Below are 18756 nucleotides of genomic sequence, written 5' to 3'. Positions count from 1 at the left end.
CTGCGCCTGCTGAGCGGCCAAGCCCTCTTCAAGGGGCACCGATAATAATAATATAATAATAATATTTGGGGTTTTACGTGCCAAAACCACATTCTGATTATGAGGCACGCCGTAGTGGAGGACTCCGGAAATTTTGACCACCTGGGGTTCTTTAACGTGCACCTAAATCTAAGCACACGGGTGTTTTCGCATTTCGCCCCCATCGAAATGCGGCCGCCGTGGCCGGGATTCGATCCCGCGACCTCGTGCTCAGCAGTCAAACGCCATAGCCACTGAGCAACCACGGCGGGTCAAGGGGCACCGATGAACTGCCCCCTTTCGAGCTCTCTTCCTGGCGGTGGACGGGCTGTTGTGATCGGCCGTTCACCCCGCGACAGCCTTTATTGACGGTTCGCACGATTATGGGGAACGGGCTGACGACCTCGTCAAAATGGTTCTAGACACGGGTGAATTATGACCAGCGCGGGAATACCTCGTTCATTAGACGTTTAAGCGATTAGCAATTAGATGGCTGTCACTTGTCAGCAACACAAACTGGCGTGTCCAAGCCAGAGATGCGCTCAGTGCGATGACCGGGCCTTCACCTCTCTGGGTGCGATCGGCGCCGACGAAGTTGCAAGATTTCAGTTGCAAGTTGCAAGACCAGCGAAGTTGCAAGATTTCATGAAAACGGCCGCATTTAATCAATTTCCATCTGACTCAGGCAGCAAAAGCTAGTTGATGCATGCACTACTCTTTGTTTTCAGTATACACTTCCTTGCGACAAAGCCTGCCACATAATAAGTATGTCTTGAGTCACTGCGGTGAATAATGTATGGGTGGTTCAGTACAGTCAGAGAGCTGCTATCAAGCGAACCTTCGGCGCCTTCAAGATCTCCTTCATCAAGCAACAAGTCATCTGCTGCTGCTTGTACGAACCAGCATTCTGGTTTTCAACTGTCAAAAGCGAGCTTACAAATTACTCTTGAACGTTTGATCCAATGAAGCTCTTGGTAAGACTGTCATAGCTAAGACGATTAATGGCGATTAACGCCGCTTTGCGGAGCCAGACTAGTTCGTGTCAATATGCATGCAGGTTCGGCAAAATCGACGGAACTGCATTAGAGGCAAGCGTAGCGTTTCCCTTGGCATTCGAAGTTCAACACCATTAATGGTATGCACGTAGTTTCCGGCAATAAAATGTGATTCAAGGTTCAACTCGCGCACGGCGCAATTGGCGTCAAGCGGCTTGTCAAGCCGAAGGAGGTTACGTTCCCAAAGAAGTCGTCGTTCTTCGTATTTCGGGGCTTTAAAGAGAGATAACCAACAACTTTGTTACACCCGCGCAAATCCAGTTCTGCAACCTGGTGCGTAACAATGGTTTAGACGCCGCTCTTTTGTTTTCTTTTTTTCACGGGAATAAACAAGCACACGACACGGAAAAAGTCACGCCGGCCATGCCGCAGAGGAAACTAAATGGCAAGAGTGAGAGATGACAGCGCCGCCGCTACTTTCGCTACAAGCGCAGACAAGCAAGAGGAGCGCGCTTCGGTGGCGCCACTAGAAAGCCTGCTAGTTGACTATGGTGAGGGCGAAGATTGGCGCCACTCGGTGCACCCTTTAAGCAGGCGCCCGATGGAGATGGCAGCGCCGCGGTGTGGCGCCGCAGCCGCTCCTGCGTTCGGAGCCATGGCCACCCAATTTTGATTGCAACCGTACCTTCAATGTGGCCGGCAGCCAGTGGCAAGAACTGATTGGACAACAGAACATTCACAGGTCAAAGGATTATTTTATTTCCTACAAACAAAAGTGGCAACTAACATTGTGGAGACAATGTTAACATTAACTAACATTAAGGATGCTCGACTACTATGCCTCATCAAAACGAAGGATGAATTCCCTATTTGTCTTGGTTGTCTCGAGGGGTTGCCGGTCTGGCTGGCACCCCGCAGTGCTTACAGGCCCTTTTGTGTGTGCGCGACTTTAAAGGGCCCCGCGATGTACTTCTTAACTTCATTCTCTTCGCATATTTCAATAACCATTGAATAAACCGTGCAAGTTTCGCACTAGAAATCGTCTCGTCCTTGCCTGGTCGCCATGGTCTACCGGACGCCTGCAGCCCGCCGACAACGCCAGGCTACCCAACAGTAACGTCGGTCGAGCTTCGATAAACAGGCGTCGCAACCACTCTGCAGCGGTGGGATACGCTACCCTGGAGAACGTAACAGGAGTCTTTTATCTACCTGATCAACCTTTTTCCAAATTAATCCTGCATTTTCTTGCTGGCGGGTCACGTGCACGTGCTGTGTAAGCGGTCGTTTTATATCCTTTTTGTTCTTTTCGTTCTTGTCAAGTGAGTGCGCATGATCACATAAAGTTTGATTAGTTATGTAAACGATTACATATCTTCCCATCCAAATGCAGGCACTCGCGGATGGTTTCTACAGCCTAACTAGGATGTTCCAGAATAAATCACCAAAAGCAGGATTCACGAAAGTGTGATAAATTAATGCTAAATTTAGTACGCGTTCAATAAGAGTGAATATGCCAGGATTGTTTTGAACCACCTTATATCTCTGCGAATAAAGAGGCTTGTGGGGTTACAGCTGGACTCACGTACATGTGAAGGTACAGGCATTTTTCTTCATCATATTGCCCATACCTATGTTTCTGTAGTCGCTTGAGTATTGTGTTCGGAGGCTTGCTCGAACAAAGTTGCCTCTACAGCAAGACATAACGTTCAAAAGCTATTGAAAGTACTGTACTACACTGTTTGTGGTGCACATATGACCTTGTATGTCGCTGTTTTACTTTGGCTTGATGTCATGCACACCTGTCCGTGCTTAATTGTCCCATGTCTGCTTCTCTGGGAATGGTTTCAATTATGCTTTTGAACGTACTATAGCCTCTCGAAATAGCATTTTGTGGATTTTGTTGTAGCTTCTCATGCAGCAATTTAGGTGTCATGCTCTTCACGGACAGCGCTTTCCATAACGCAAAAGATTCCTCGTACGAGTTTATTCGTGTAAAGCGATTCACATGTCGCTGCTGCATGGTATTATCTTCAATAAATTAAAGCTTTCAGAGTACAGAAGGCGATATCACGGCCTTGAGCTTGTTGATCACAGTCAGTAGCGCATATTTCGAAGGCAAGCACAACATCGTTCCAAGTACAATTGGTTTGCCACCTGCGTGAAGTGCAAGCTTGCGCCGAAGTGACTGCCAACACTCGAGCTGCTTCTGTTGGTGAAGTTTGCTTTTATTGGTTTCGAGATGTGATCGCGAAGACTGGGAATAACTAAGTCGTGGTGTCGCGCCGTGACCAAGCGTCCATGTTTCCAGCGCTAGCATCAATCAATATATGTTTGTTCTCAAGAATTAAAACAAAGATCGTCATCCTCAACATGACATTCATAGACGTCGGACTTATCTGTGGGGCATTCTTTTTTTCGGCGGAGCATTTGTTTCCGTAAACTTTCTGCCATCGATGCGGTGCGAAAAATAGTATTGACTACCAGCATGACATTTCATCTGGCTGCTGGAGCAGCCACGGGCAAAGCAGAACTGCTTGGGAAACATCTTCCTATTATCAGGCGCCGAAATGCTTCTGCGGGAAATTTTTCACCGCAATAAACCGCAGCACATCAGACGACGCCAACAACATGACCTCAGTAGCGACAGACGAAGCAGCACCACCGAAATGAAAACAGAAATGAAAGCAGAAGCGAAACTATAGAAAGTGGTAGAAGTCACGAAATACTCGGTCGAAGCGCTACTAGTTCGCGTGACCACCATTTCGACCACCTCCCGAGCGGAGCTGTGAAACTGAAGTATGTCTAAGAACGTTGGTTCACTCTCGCGTGCGCGAACGAGGAATGCAGCCTGTATGCGTGCCGTGTCCTGTGGTGCGCGAGGCAGGGGGTTCAGGCGAGAGGGAGGAGGGGTGTTCTTCTACTGCGGCTGTTAGGGCAACACCCTCTAGAGGGCTACAGGGCGCCTTGATGTCATCCTCGATGTTTGCAGAGTGCGAACAGTCCCGGTAGCTTCGTATGCGCTGTGCTTTCTCGACGTTTCGTTCGCGTTGAAGCGACAGACGCACGGAGTGCGTCTGTCGCACTCAGTGGCTCCGGTGGCGGCATGGCGAACGCCCGTTTCAAGCACGTCTGTTTCATCTTGCAGATTGCCGCTATCACCAGTAGTCCCGATGTTCTGCTACCAGATCCTGCAAGCGACACGCCGCACAGGCTCCTACCGCGATCGAGCAGCGCCCAAACCGACAGTGGTGTTCCATCTGCGCCTGCGCAGGGATGCTCTGCTGTTCCGGAGATGGATTTTCCGTCCATCAGCGTGCCTTTGAACAACTATCTCAACCGCACACGTCATGGTACAAAGGTGGCGCTGGCAGCATGGATGCCCAAGGCTATAAGAGCAGCTCCGTGGGATCACTACTTCAGTGGGTCCGGTGGCGGCATGGCGAACGCCCGTTTCAAGCACGTCTGTTTCATCTTGCAGGTAACATACAATTGTAAATGTTACAGAAGTGATAATCGTTGTTTGCTGCTGCTGCCGGACCCTCTGAATTGTACTGCCGTTTTGAAAGAATTGGTGCATTGCCTAAAAATGTCATTGCTGTTGCTTTGCGGTGACGTTGAGACCAATCCTGGACCAAATGTGGACGAAATGCTGTCGCAACTGCTGGCTGGGCAGGCCCGCATTAGCCAAGATATAGCTAGCCTATCTGAAACGGTTGCATCCTTTGATAGTCGTCTAAAAAATGTTGAGCAAATGGCGGCGACTATGTCAAACATTGCACCACGTGTAAGCGAACTGGAGCACACCGTCGGTGCGCTTCAAAAACTAGTAGGCAAGCTAGATCGTCAGAACGATGACTTAGAAAATCGACTCCGTAAAAACAATTTGGTTATTCATGGCTTGCGTGAGAAGCCTTCCGAGTCGGCTGATGATCTGCTTAAATCTGTATTGGAACTTGTATCAGTTAAACTCGGTGTAAAATGTGACGACATAGAGCGTTGCCACAGGCTTGGAGTTGAAAGAAAGGATAAACCTCGGCCGGTAATCATTAAATTACTGGATTTCAGAACAAAGGTTGCTATATTGAACAACGCCCGGAAATTTAAGGGGACTAATATATACATAAACGAGGACTACTCTGCACGGGTACGGATGGCACGTAGAGCGCTGTGGCAGAATTCGCAAGGTATGCGCAAGAATGCTGGTAAATTTACACTTAAACATGACACACTCACGATTGATGGTGTTCGTTACATGTGGGACACTGATAAGAATGTCATTGTTCAGGCTTCAGCGCATTCGCCTTCAACGGTGTCAGCCTCTGTGCCTTCGGCTCCCGTGAAATCGGCTTCTGGAAAAGCGACTGGCAGGAATAGAGCTTCGGCTAATACTGCTTCGGCTCGTGTTGACTGACGCTGCGAGCAGAATATAACTGTCCTCAATGTAAATGCGAGGAGTGTACTCAACAAAGTTGAAGCTCTCAATTGTTTGGTGGAAAGCCACAGCCCATCAATTGTCTGTCTTACTGAGACTTGGTTACATGAATCTGTTATTGATATCGAAATTTTGCCTCCCGGTTATGCACTACTTCGGAAGGACAGAGATGTTGGCCGTGGTGGTGGTGTGGCAGTTCTCATTAAAACAAGCCTTAAATTTTCTTTATTACCTGAACTTCCTGGCATCGAGGCTATTTGGTGCAAAGTATACAGCATAGGTATTGTAATAGTTGTTGGTGTTATTTATCGCCCTCCGAACTCCGACGATATTTTTCCTGCTATCAATGAGTACCTTATTAGTAACAAGTTGTGTGGTTGCAAACTATTGTTAGCAGGGGATTTCAATCTCCCATGCATTAACTGGAGCACACTTACCCCAACTGGCCGTGATAGGGCGCTTTGTGCTTCCCTGATCGACCTGGTTATTTCATTTGGGTTAACTCAACTTGTGGATTTTGTAACGCGCGAAAACTCAATATTAGACCTTGTATTTGTAAACCAACAACTCTTATCGCATGGAGTTAAATGTGAAGTCACCGAAGGCTTATCTGACCACAAAGCAGTTGAAATTGCCTTGAACTTAGTGTGCCCTCGACTGAGACCTGCATTCACAACCGTTTTGAACTTTTCTGCAGCTGACGATACTTCCGTACTTGACACTTTAGCCTCAACTTTTGATGACTTTCAATACTGTAGTGAACTGCACAATGTAGACACGCTGCTCCTTAAATTTTGTGACATTGTACATGAATGCCTGTCAAAGTACGTACCCCAAAGATGTATTAAACGGAACCAAAGACACCCTTGGTATAATAGGGAGATAATTCAGCTCACTCGTCGCATTAAGCGGCTGCGTAAGCGAAGCCGTTCCGAGTGTAAGAACAATGCTTCTTTCTTCAACACGTTGAAGTCTAAATTAAGAGCGAAAATGCAAGAGGCTAAGAGCTTTTACTTTAATAATACATTGGCTACATTTATGAAAAAAACCCATCTAGGTTCTGGAGATCGATTAGTCCTGCATCGTCTCTACCTTCTTCCTTTATTGTTAACGACCAATCCTGCTCCCAATCTGAAACTATAGCCAACGCCTTCAACAACTTCTTCGAATCCATTTTTTCTACCGATAATGGCACCAATCCCCCATTTTCCGCGTGCCGCAATCTGCCCTCTCTTCCAAATCCTGAGGTAACCTCCTCTGGAGTACATAACCTCATATTAAAACTTGATGTAACGAAAAGCCCAGGCCCAGACGGCATTCCAAATATGTTCCTAAAGAGGTACTCGGAATGGTGCGCAAGCTATCTGACTATAATATTTAAAAAATCAATAGACTCTACAACAGTGCCCCGGCTGTGGAAATTGGCTAATGTAGTGCCCGTATTCAAAAAATTAAAAATGAAATTATGGGGTTTTACGTGCCAAAACCACTTTCTGATTATGAGGCACGCCGTAGTGGGAGACTCCGGAAATTTCGACCACCTGGGGTTCTTTAACGTGCACCTAAATCTAAGTACACGGGTGTTTTCGCATTTAGCTCCCATCGAAATGCGGCCGCCGTGGCCGGGTTTCGATCCCGCGACCTCGTGCTCAGCAGCCTAACACCATAGCCACTGAGCAACCACGGCTGCCCGTATTCAAATCGGGAAACAAGCAAATAATACCGAATTATAGGCCAATATCTTTACTTTCCACCAGCTCGAAACTCTTGGAGCACATTATTCACAAGCACATTGTGGAATACCTAAATGCCAACAATATTCTTTCCCAATCGCAGCACGGTTTTCGTGCTGGCTATTCCACTGTTACGCAGTTGCTTGAATTTACGCATGACATTGCTTCTTCCCTTAACAGCCGAGGACAGCTTGATGCCATATTTATTGACTATTCTAAGGCCTTCGATTTGGTTTGCCATGCTAAGCTTTTAGTTAAACTTCGTACATATTTTGGTGACAGCAAGCTGGTTGATTGGATAATAGCTGATTACTTACGGTCGCGCTCTCAGTTTGTTACGTATAACCCCGCGAAGTCGTCTGAGGTACAGATTACATCTGGGGTGCCGCAAGGCTCGGTGCTGGGGCCGCTTTTGTTCATTATTTTCATAAATGACGTAGCAGAAATCATTGGCGATACTCAAGTTAAACTTAGAATGTATGCAGACGACTGCGTAATCTACAACACCATCTCTGATGCTCATGATCAGGTTGCGCTAAATAACGTTTTTTCATTGTTTTGTAACTGGAGTGAAACCTGGCAAATGTCTATTAACTTAAAGAAGAGTGTAGCAATGACCTTTTCAAACAAGAAACAACCCCTTTCTTTTACTTATACTAATGACGGGGTCGGTCTAATACATGTTACGGAGTTTAAGTACCTCGGTGTAACTCTAGCGTCAAATTTAAAATGGCGCAAGCATGTTGAAATGATCTGCAACAAGGCTTGTCGAAAACTTTGGTATCTCCAGCGCACGTTAAGCAACTCAACAAGAGAATGCAAATTGACTGCGTACAAAACTTTGGTCAGGCCCATACTAGAATATGCATCGGTTGTTTGGTCACCTCACCTCAAGCACGACATAGCTATGTTAGAATCAGTCCAAAAAAAAGCAATCAGGTTCATTTTTTGTCGCTATGACCGGCAATTCTCGCCTACTTCGCATGCACACGTTTTAACGTTGCAATCTCTCGAACATCGGCGTAATTCAGATCGCGTTATCCTTCTTCATAAGATAGTTCACACCGGCTTGAGTGTTCTGGCGCCGATTTCTTTTGTTGCAGCTTCTACACGCTGTACTCGACGATCTGATCCCCTGAACATTGTGCCCTTCAGGTCGAATATTGATTCTTTTAAGTTTTCCTTCTTTCCACGGACGGTGGATTTATGGAATAAACTTGATGGGTCTCTGCGCAGACTCGGTACTGAGGATTTTGAAAAAGAATTGCGTAATTATGTATTCTGATAATGTTTTCTAGTATTCTGGTGAATTTTGTTAAAAGTACTTGAAATTGTATTTTTTTTATTGTTACTCTGTACTCACTCCTGCTATGTCTCAGAAACTGAGACAGCAGTATTTGTAAATAAAATAAGGTCAATTCGCTCGCAGCTGCTGCCGCGATTCCTAACTCCAGCATTTTCACAGACAGTTTACGCTGTCATCAAGCGATGCGTGTTCACATTTCCCTATGCGCGCGTGACACCGTGCTGGTTAATTTAGCCCAAACAAGTTGACGGGCTAGTTGGCTTGTATCCGTGATAGAATTCGTAAGCGCGACGGAACAAGGACGTAGAAAGAAGCAGACACAGAAACTCAACGCTGTCTCCGTGTCTCTGTTTCTTTGTACGTCCTCGTTGAGTCACGATTACATATTCTATCATTGCTAATTTAGTTAGTAGGCGATTGTTTACGAGTTTATACGGCCGATAAAACTACTGTCCTTACTTCGTACAGCTATCTACTAATTTGATATCGCAGTCGGTGCTTTGCCTTTAGGGCGGGACCACGTATTTTTCATTTACGGTGGTAAGAATTATTGCTTAAGGGAGTATGAGCCTTTCATTGTCTTACGTGGCGGACGCATTTAATAACACAGGTGATACCAGAAAGTGTGTGCATAATTATCGTCACAATGACCACCGATCATGATAACAAATATTGGTAGGACGCTTAAGGTTCACCTTTAAGAGCGGAGCGCGATAGATTTCAAAGATCCCTGACTGCTTGTCACGCTTCCCGGCAACCGCAGGTTTCTTGCGATTGCGCGGAGACGAGCGCGATGGTGCTGCAAGGAACCGAGCGGGCTGCGCCGCTCGGGAAAGGGGTTTGTGTTTGAGTTTCTGCATAACACACTTACGTTTGCTGGTATACTTAAATTAAACTCCGACGCTATCATATTTGTAGGTTGTGTTCAGGTCATACTTTACGATTTTTCTGATGTATCTTACTTTGAGGAGTTCAATTAGTTCAGGAACGCATGTGGGCCACGCGGAGGGCCTGCGTGATTGTGGTTCGGAACGATTTCACCAAGCGACGTCCGACGCAGACATCAAATATTTTGTGCCATGTGGGCCTTAACGCTGTTGCGGTAACAGCGAGTGAGGATTTGGACACTTTTGAAAACGTGCCGCGTATACAATGCCTTGTACTTTGTGTACGTTATCGTCCTGGTGGAATTATTCCGTGATGGTGACTTGTAGAAATAAACTTTTCCCAAATATATCGTGTTAATATGTACGTACCTTTGTTCAAGATTCTGTCACCCTGTGTCCTGCGCTAAACAGGTTCGCTGGTGATCCACCATCACAGAGTAGAATGGCTCACGATTTTGTGTGTGTGTGTTCGGGATATCTGGCATAGAACAACTTGCGACAACGCCCACCTCATGGCCACCCAACACAAGCTTTCTGGCTGCGTTACTGGTCAAATTGCGCAGGACAATTAAAAATCGCGCGGAGAAGCCTCAGTCATGTAGCGGTCACACATAGGCTCATGGTGACGAGCACTATCGCGAGGCAGTCGGCAAAAGTCTCACATATTTCTCTTTTTACCCGTTAAGACCCTCTTACAAAGGTTTCAGGCAGAAAGCACTTTCGGACCGCGAAAGTGCCTGGAAAAAGGCCAACTATACTGGTTAGGCGTACCCGACACGTCTAGGGTGCGTCCGTAGTCCCTCACGGTGAGCTCCTCGCTGCTGACGAAGTAAGGGAGCGCTGCATGCGAGGCGCAGCGCACCTCCATGGCTCCGTGCCAGAGGTGGCTGGGCTGCGCCACGAAGGTGACGCGAGAGTGGGCGTGCCACAGGCCCTCGGCGTCCAAGAAGTGGCCGTTCTCCACGACTTCCTCGCTGCCAGTTGGCACCTGTCGAAAAAAATAGACAGCGGTCGACGGCGGAAGACGCCGAGCGATTACAAAAAAGAACGTTAGCTAAGGAATACGTACTCCTATATATGGGTATGGCGTACAAATTGCTTACAAGAGGTATTTTCGTTGACCTCACGAAAGCCTTTGATGGGCTTAACTACGACATTTTGCTAACTAAATTAAAATACGCAGAGGCTGCTAACGCTCTCGTCTAACTATATAACTAATTATTGATGACTTGTTTGTTTGTTTGTTTGTTTATTTATCATACCCCCAGGGCCAGAGGCACTATAGAGGGGAGTGTTACAAACGAAAATGTGGTACCTAGAAAGTAAACAAAACGCAGCGATTAAGATGAATAAAACACTATGTTAGAATACAACAGGTTTCTTTCTATACAATCTTAGCTGCTGCGTCACAAAAAAGAAGTTCCTGGTTATACAATGTAAGCTAAAGTTTCACGAAAAAGGCTGTTATCAGTAATATTTAAGATATCAGCGCGAAGGTGGTTGCAATCTATACATGTGCGATGGGGAAAAACACTGGGAAAAATGCTTTGTGCGGCATAGATAGGTCTGAACTTCATGACAGTGAGCCGCACGAAGTGATATGCATAGTGGGGTCGCATAAAGAATTGCGTGTGCAGTGTAGGATGATGATAAATCCTATAAAAGAGCGCTAAACGTGTAAATATACGCCGACAGACAGCAAAAAAGGAAGACTAAGACTATGTTTCATGGAAGAAATGCTCGCAGTTCCATTATAATTAAAAAAAAGCTAATTTGAACAGAATTATTTCTAGGCCGTTTACAGGTTATCCTGGCCAAGATCCCATATAGAAGTAGCGTATTCTAATTTAAGACGTGTTAGAGTTTTATAAAGTGAGTGTTGTAGGTTACATTCTGAGCTAGCGAAGTCGCGGTGTAAATAGCCTAACATACGGTTAGCGTTCTCAAGGTATTCGGTGTGAATTGACTATGACAGGTTTGTAGTTATATGGACGCCTAAGTGCTTGTAAGGGCTAACTGTTTCTAAAGGAACGCTGTTCAAGTGGAAAGTGGCATGTTGACGAAAAACACGGGATACATACAGTACTTTACATTTGTTAATATTTAGTTCCATTAATCACGAGTTACACCAGTTAGATATTGGGTTAAGATCGAGTTGCAACCTGTTAACATCCGGTACATTGGTTATTTCGTGAAAAAGAATTACACAGTCATCAGGGAATGAGTGTACGTTAGAAGATAGTGTAGCAGGAAGGTCGTTGATATAAATGAGAAAAACAAGAGCGCCCAGAACGGAACCTTGGGATACCCCAGAATGTACATCACTGAAAGAAGAATTAATACGATGAACTGTAACAAACTGAGTGCGGGTTGTTTGAAAGAGTTTGATCCCCCTGAGAAGGTTAGGATCCAGATTTAGCTTATTTAATTTGTACGAGAGAAGTCTGTGGTAAACCTTGGCAAACGCTTTAGAGAAATCTAAGAAAACGCAGCCGGGAAAAGAAGATCGATGCAAAATTTGGTGTAGCTCGTGAGTGAATCAAGCCAGTTGAGTGTCACACGAGGAAGTTTTGTGAAAGCTGTGCTGAGCTGGGGTGAATAGTTAATTATACTCGACAAACTTAACAAGGATAGAAAAAATTATATTCTCAACGAGTTTACAACATGTAATAGTCAACGAAATGCGACAGTAGTTATTTGGTGAATTTTGGTTACCTGACTTATGTAGGGGAACCACCTTTCCGATCGTCCATTCTTTAGGTAGTGTTGATGTATCTAGGGACTGTTGAAAAGGCTTTGTAGGAATAAGTGAACTAACAGCATTAGTACTTTTAATAGAGAACAATATGTACACGAAAGCGATGTGTCAACATCGCGATGTACAATGAATAATGGTGTTCCGCAAGGATCAATTCTAAGGCCATTTTTGTTATTAACTTACAATAATGATTTATCATCAGTTATACCTGAAGAATGTATCCATTACGCATACGATACTACGATATTTATAACAGCGAGAAACTAAAATGAACTACACGACAAAGCTACAAAAGCTCTAAGAATTATAATTCTGGCTTCACGTAAATAAACTTCTCGCTAACACTGCTAAAAGTAGCAATGTTAACTTTGTGCCTAAAAACACTCATTTTACGTCTGATAACTCGCTTCTAATAAATAACACACCAATAGACAGAGTCAATAATACAAAATTGCTCGGTGTCCACTTGGATGTACCGCTTTCATGTCACACACATGTTCATCAAACAACACCTCAGATTTACGGGAAAATACCTCTTCTTTACAGGTTACGTTGCATTTTTCTGTTATAGACGTTGTTAACATTATATTATTCTTTCGCACATTCACACATTTAATATGCCATAGGAATTTACAGATTAACTTACCAGACAACGCTGGAAGCCCTTAAAGTAGTACAGAACACAGCACTACGCGGGTATTCCTTTTATACACAAAACAGACCCTGTTTCATATGCTTATGGATTACTAAACATACAACTCATAACAGTTTGTATCAATTATCACGTTTTACTCCTTGCTTAATAACTTTTACATAACGCTGTTCAATGCCCGTCAGTAAAGTTGACATATCGAAAATCCACATATTCAATACGTTCTAACTCAACTCTACCATTATGCACGCCCTACATATGGACTAATTATAGATTACACTCACTCCTTTATATTGCCGCGAAACTGTGAAACACCTTACCGTATAGCATCACATCATCCATATCATTTTATTTATATTAACAACTTGTGCGTTCATCCACTTAGCTTACGATTGTAACCATTGTAAAAAAAGGACATTTTGCACGCATTTATAACAAAGCTACTGCAATATTTATTTTTTTTACCTAGTTATTCACTTGTAATTACTTATGTTAAAAAACGCACCTCTGTCATAACCCTCGAAAGAATTCTGGGGTCCTACGTGTATAAAAATAACATGTCATTATATGTATCAGAAACAATAAAGATTAATTGATTGATTGGTTAGTCGGTTAATCGATTGATTGACTGATTCAAATATAGGTCCTATTGTTTAGCCTTTCGCTCTTCGAAAATGAAAACTAGGACACTACTTGCACAGCTGACCGACCTACATTACTTGAGAAAAAAAGGCGCAATAAACAGAAGCAATCACATAATCTAAACGAGCGTAATACCTCTCGTTAATTTGCTTGAGATTGAAAGAAAAGTAGCGAACACACACGCAAACAACCACACACCCAAGCACCCAAAGAAAGGACGCCAAGGCATATTAACGACTGGCCCAGATGCAAGTTCTTCAAGGTTACAGTGAATACTACAGTAGAATGCACCTAAGACGACCAGGGTTGTCTTGAAGAGTGCAAAATGTAAATTCATTCGAATAAAATAGTACATGTCAAACAAATATGCAAACAAAATCGAAAGCGACACAGAAATCAAACGGAGCGGCATGATTTTAAGACTTGCAGTGTTGTATGTGGCGTTCTCTTCATGCGAGACGAATTAAGCTGACGGTGATGGTATTAACTTCTTTCGTCTGATTTAGCTATCAGTGCCATAGTCCGAGGTGAGAATGAGAAGTGCGCGTCCTGCGAAACTGTGTCCCTTTTGAATTTCGCCTTACACCGCCTACACGCGTTTCATGTTGAAGTTAGCATTTGCGAGAACTATCACTTCGTAAAAAAGTCGCATGGGTAACATATATTTTACAGGGTTAACGAACTGTTTGGAATAATAAACGAACCTGTGTTTGCTCCCTGCAGCTGTGGTCAGTGAAACCAGCCGTGCACGCTCAGGACTTTGAGTTTTGGTACGTGCTTGATCACCATTGCTACGTTTAATCAGGTGTTAGACGAAACCTTATGTGATTTCCGCGCCGCTGTCGACTGTTTCCATTCTGTTTACATGCGCTCAATTATTCTAATGAAAAACCGGTAAACTGGTGTACGCCCTAAATGGTCCCTCAAGCTCCACTTCTTTCTCTAAATCAAGACTGCAATACTGATACGTACACGCTTTGCTCTTAGAATTTCGATCCTGGTTTTCGCCGTGCCAAAAGTGTTTTAGTTTTCTCTCCATGGAACGTAGATTTTTTTCACGCTTTTCATTAAGATTTGGGCGCAGTATTTTATTATTAGTGCTTCACGAGTGGCATAGCTACTTGCTAAACGGATTGAAAGTTGCATACACGAAAATTCTTACTATCAACTGCACTCCTTCTGGAATGATCGAGTCGAGTATTCGAATATTGGAATAATATTCTGCGTGTGTTCGGCTAGCACTGAAATAAAATGTTTATTTCACGAACAGTTAAAGTAGCTAGCAAGAGGGGACGCAGGACAAAAAAGCTAGACCAGCTGTTTTAAATCCACGGAATAAGCAGTCTTCGTTGGATATACACGTGGCTACACAGGTGTAAATGCTACATGCTAGCAGAGGATGCGGAGCGATATCAAGAAAAACTAAGTGATTTATGGCATATTGTATCACAATATATGGAAACTTCGACTGTCTACTTTTATTTCAGTACAGTGAACGCGAAAGATAGGCAACTTAGTTTTTTTCCCGTCTGATTGGAAATGATATGCCCGTTTGTTCACGTAAATTCGCGGGGAGTCCATCTACGGCTAGAAATACAATATACAAGGCTGCGAACACGAGGATTGAGCCACTTAATGTGTGGAAATAGCATTCAAAAGAAAAAATTCACGGATATAAAAAAATTTTCTCCATGCTGCTTTGTTTTTCACATCTCTGCCACTAATGTCGCGAAATTTTGCAGCATCCGTGTAGGCTTAAACTATTTATCTAAGAACAATGGATATCTGAAGTCTAAATTCAATTAGTTGGACTAATTGTGCGATAAACTACGGCAGAATATTCAATTCGCTTGAACAAATGATGAAGAAAAAAGATATTGTCACGTTCCACGACACAGCCGAAGGAAGTCGAGTTGCGCACGAGGAGCTGGCCGCTGCTTGTCGGCCTTGCATGACCATCCGTTGCTCTACGCTAAGCATCTTGCAAATGAACCCATCCCATCCGCACCAATTTTGGTGGACGTGCTCGGTAGTTCACTCTAGACGACCAACCCCTTCGACGCAACAAACGGTTGGCCGGGATACCCCCGCTGACATGAGGGATTCGGACCGCGCGGAAACCGTGCAAGAAAACCTTCGCCCAAAGCGAGCTGACTACTGGACACCTCATCGCAAAGCATGCGAATTCTCAGGCAAAGCGAACGAGGACGTCGAAGACTGTCAGAGCCGCCACAATGAATGGAGCGCCCCTGTGCAGCTCTCTAACATCGCCTTTTTCCTCGCCGGAACTGCCCTTATGTGATTCGACAACAAGAGGGCTCGCTCACGACTTGGGACACCTTCGTCGAAGAGATAAAGAAACGCTTTGTTGATTCGCTTTCGAAAAAGAGCAGGGCTGGGCAGACACTTTAACGACGAGCGCAGTTACCGGAGAGACGTGCACTACCCACATTGAGGAAATCTTCAAGCTTTGCAGAATTGTGAATGCAAGTATGTTGGACGAGGAGAAGGGTGGACACCTCCTCAAGTGAATTGCCGAAGATGTATACAGTTTTTCCTATCTCTAAGGAAGACCTCACTACCCCTTCCAACTTAAGGCATGACTGTCGTACGTTCCAGGCTGTTAAAACACGCCGCATTGTTCCTAAGTTTGGTCGGCTGAACAGCGTGACCAACGTAGCAAGTGTGGACGTGGCTTCCTCTAACGACCTTGCTGCTTTAGTACGACGAGTCACCAGAGATGGCTCATTTGAAAGGCCCAGTTGCCAACGGCGCGTGCCTCCAATGCTGCGTTGAAGAGCGCCACTGCGAGGCATCGGCAGCCTGGCCACGACATGCATACAGCGACGATTCCGTTGACAACAATAATGCCCAGAGCACCATAGTCCAGCCACAGCCTACGAGACAGCCGCGACGTGCGTCTCCCGTCAACAACAAGCCTTGGAGATTGTGCCCAACTTCAATGAAAATCGCAGGCCACTACTTTGCTACAGCTGCGAGGTTCAGGGACGCATCGCAAGGTATTGCCACCGTCGCCCACAGCGTGCTCCGCGAGATCGCGAATATTGACCCTGCGTGCAAGGAGCTGCATCCTGGCAAACATTTGACCCTTTTTGTAAGCTACATCGAGTAATGACGCCAAGAAGTGACTCCCCAGTATTTTACCACAGCCTGACTTCACCGCCGACCTGGACACGTCGATCGCCATCTCCACGTCGCCGCTAGCCTACGCCGCCCCAGCTGAGAAACTACCTGGCGCGACCGACGGAGGTGAGTTCGCAGAACGGTCACTTGTTCAGATGCCTCTGCCTATAGTCATGTTAAATACCAATGTTTGCGTTTGTGTCGATGATGTAGGTACTGTGGCTTTGGCACATACTGATGCTACCGTGTCTGTGATATGTCTGTCTTTCAAGAATCGCCTAGGACCAAGAATGATGTTTGCTTGGGACGGAAATGCACATTCGCAGAGTAGGCGGTGAACTGTTACGTCCTGTTGGAGTATGTTCAGTTATGATAACCGCTGGTGGAAAAGCATTTCGAACGGAATTTTCTGTACTCGCACACGCAACGCATGACGCAATTCTTGGTATTGACTTTTTACGGGAGTGTGGGGCACTATTAGATTGCAGGGCTGGTGAAATTTCATTCAGCAGCGATGTCAGACCACCAGCACTCAACGACGTTCCATCCGATTGTCAAGAAGTATTTTCCATGGCCGCTGACGTACGTGTGGCTGCGCAGACGGCAATGCCCATCATAGTGACATCGTCGCGCACCCGTGTTGGTTTTTGCTGTGGATTAACTGAAACAAAATACGTCAACAACCTAAAGAATGCACTTGTCCCTCGCTCACTTATCGAAGTTGTAGAAGGTTGTGCGCACGTGTGGACGGTGAATGTGTCTTCCGAGTCAGTTATTTAGCCTGAAGGACTGAAATTAGCACGCTTTGAGGAAGATGGTGGTGTGAGCACTCGTGCAGTTGCTACTTCTACGGACGGAAGCTCGTCGCTTACTGACCACTCTTCAATATTTACGAGCATCATTAATAAATCGCTCCCTTCTTCCCACCAACAAGTTCAACAACAAATGATCCTTGCCCGCTATGCTTCAGTGTTTGACTTTGCACAAGAACGTCTACATTCACCACCTCACATCCCGCGTACGCCACCGCACCAATACTCAAACAGCGTCGCCAATACGACAGAAGCCGTACTGCGTTCCTTCAGCCGAGCGCAAAGTGATCGTCGAACAAGCTACAGACATGCTACAGAAAGGCGCCATCCAGGAGTCCAATAGTCCGTGGGTGGCTCCAGTTATATAGGTCAAGGAGAAAGATGATTCATGGAGATTCTGCGTCGACTACAGGCGCCTAAATGCAGTGACATAGAAGGATGTGTATCCTCTCCCATGTCCAGATGACGCCATTGACTGTTTACATTCGGCCGCGTAGTTGTCCACTGCCGATCTGCGCTCAGGCTACTGGCAGATACTTATGCACCCCTTAGACAATGAGAAGACAGCCTTCATAACGTCGGCCGGACTCTTCGAGTTTAACACAGTGCCTTTCGGTTTGTGTAATGCTCCGGCAACATTCCAATGATTTATCGACACGATTCTGCGCGGACGTCGATTGTAAATATGCATATGTTACCGTGACGACGTCATTTACGGCAGGACATTCCACGAGCACAGCCAACGATTGGTAGTTTTTCTTGACTGCATACGGCAAGCTGGACTGATATTGAATTCCAAAAAGTTCCACTTTGGCGAGCGTCAAACACTTTTTTTTAGTTTCCTCATCGACAAACAAGGCATCCGTCCTGACCCGCAGAAGCTTGCAGCCGTTCGTGACTTCCACCAGCCGAAGACGGCGAAAGACCTCCAAAGTATCCTGGGTTTATGCTCATACTTTCGCCGTTTTATTGAGGACTTTGCACACCTAGCTCAGCCGCTCACGGCACTCCTTCAGAAGGACACACCGTTTACATGGACTACTGAGTGTGAGTCTGCATTCTGTCAACTAAAATTTCTGCTCACTTGAGCTCCAATTTTGCGCCACTTTGATCCTGAGGCCCAAACTGAGGTTCACACCGATGCTAGTAGTCTGGGCGTCGGAGCAGTACTCGTACAGATACATGGTGGACTGCAACAAGTAATCGCCTACACAAGCCGTACTCTTAGCAAGGCTGAGCGGAATTATACCGTAACTTAATTGGAATGTCTCGCCGTTGCCTTTGCCCCCACAAGTTTCAACCATACATGTACGGCCGCCACTTCGCGATAGTGATAGACCACCACTCTCTTTGCTGGTTGGTTGGACTACGCGATCC

The 18756-nt window shown here is 45.4% G+C and overlaps 1 protein-coding gene across 6 annotated transcripts in view; it reads right to left on the bottom strand.

Moving 5' to 3' along the window:
* The window catches only part of LOC135908638 (uncharacterized), a 639285-nt gene that overhangs the window by 78636 nt on the left and 541893 nt on the right, over positions 1-18756 (bottom strand). For all 6 annotated transcript variants that reach the window (XM_065440488.1, XM_065440486.1, XM_070537867.1 and 3 more), the window contains one exon: positions 10143-10359. In XM_065440488.1, coding sequence (XP_065296560.1) covers positions 10143-10359 — 217 coding nt within the window. The remainder of the gene's footprint in view (positions 1-10142; positions 10360-18756) is intronic.

The sequence above is a fragment of the Dermacentor albipictus genome, chromosome 4, assembly GCF_038994185.2.
Source record: "Dermacentor albipictus isolate Rhodes 1998 colony chromosome 4, USDA_Dalb.pri_finalv2, whole genome shotgun sequence".
Classification (NCBI taxonomy): Eukaryota; Metazoa; Arthropoda; class Arachnida; order Ixodida; family Ixodidae; genus Dermacentor; species Dermacentor albipictus.
The sequence above is the reverse complement of the archived record's forward strand: the minus strand, read 5'-3'. Positions and strand labels throughout refer to the sequence as shown.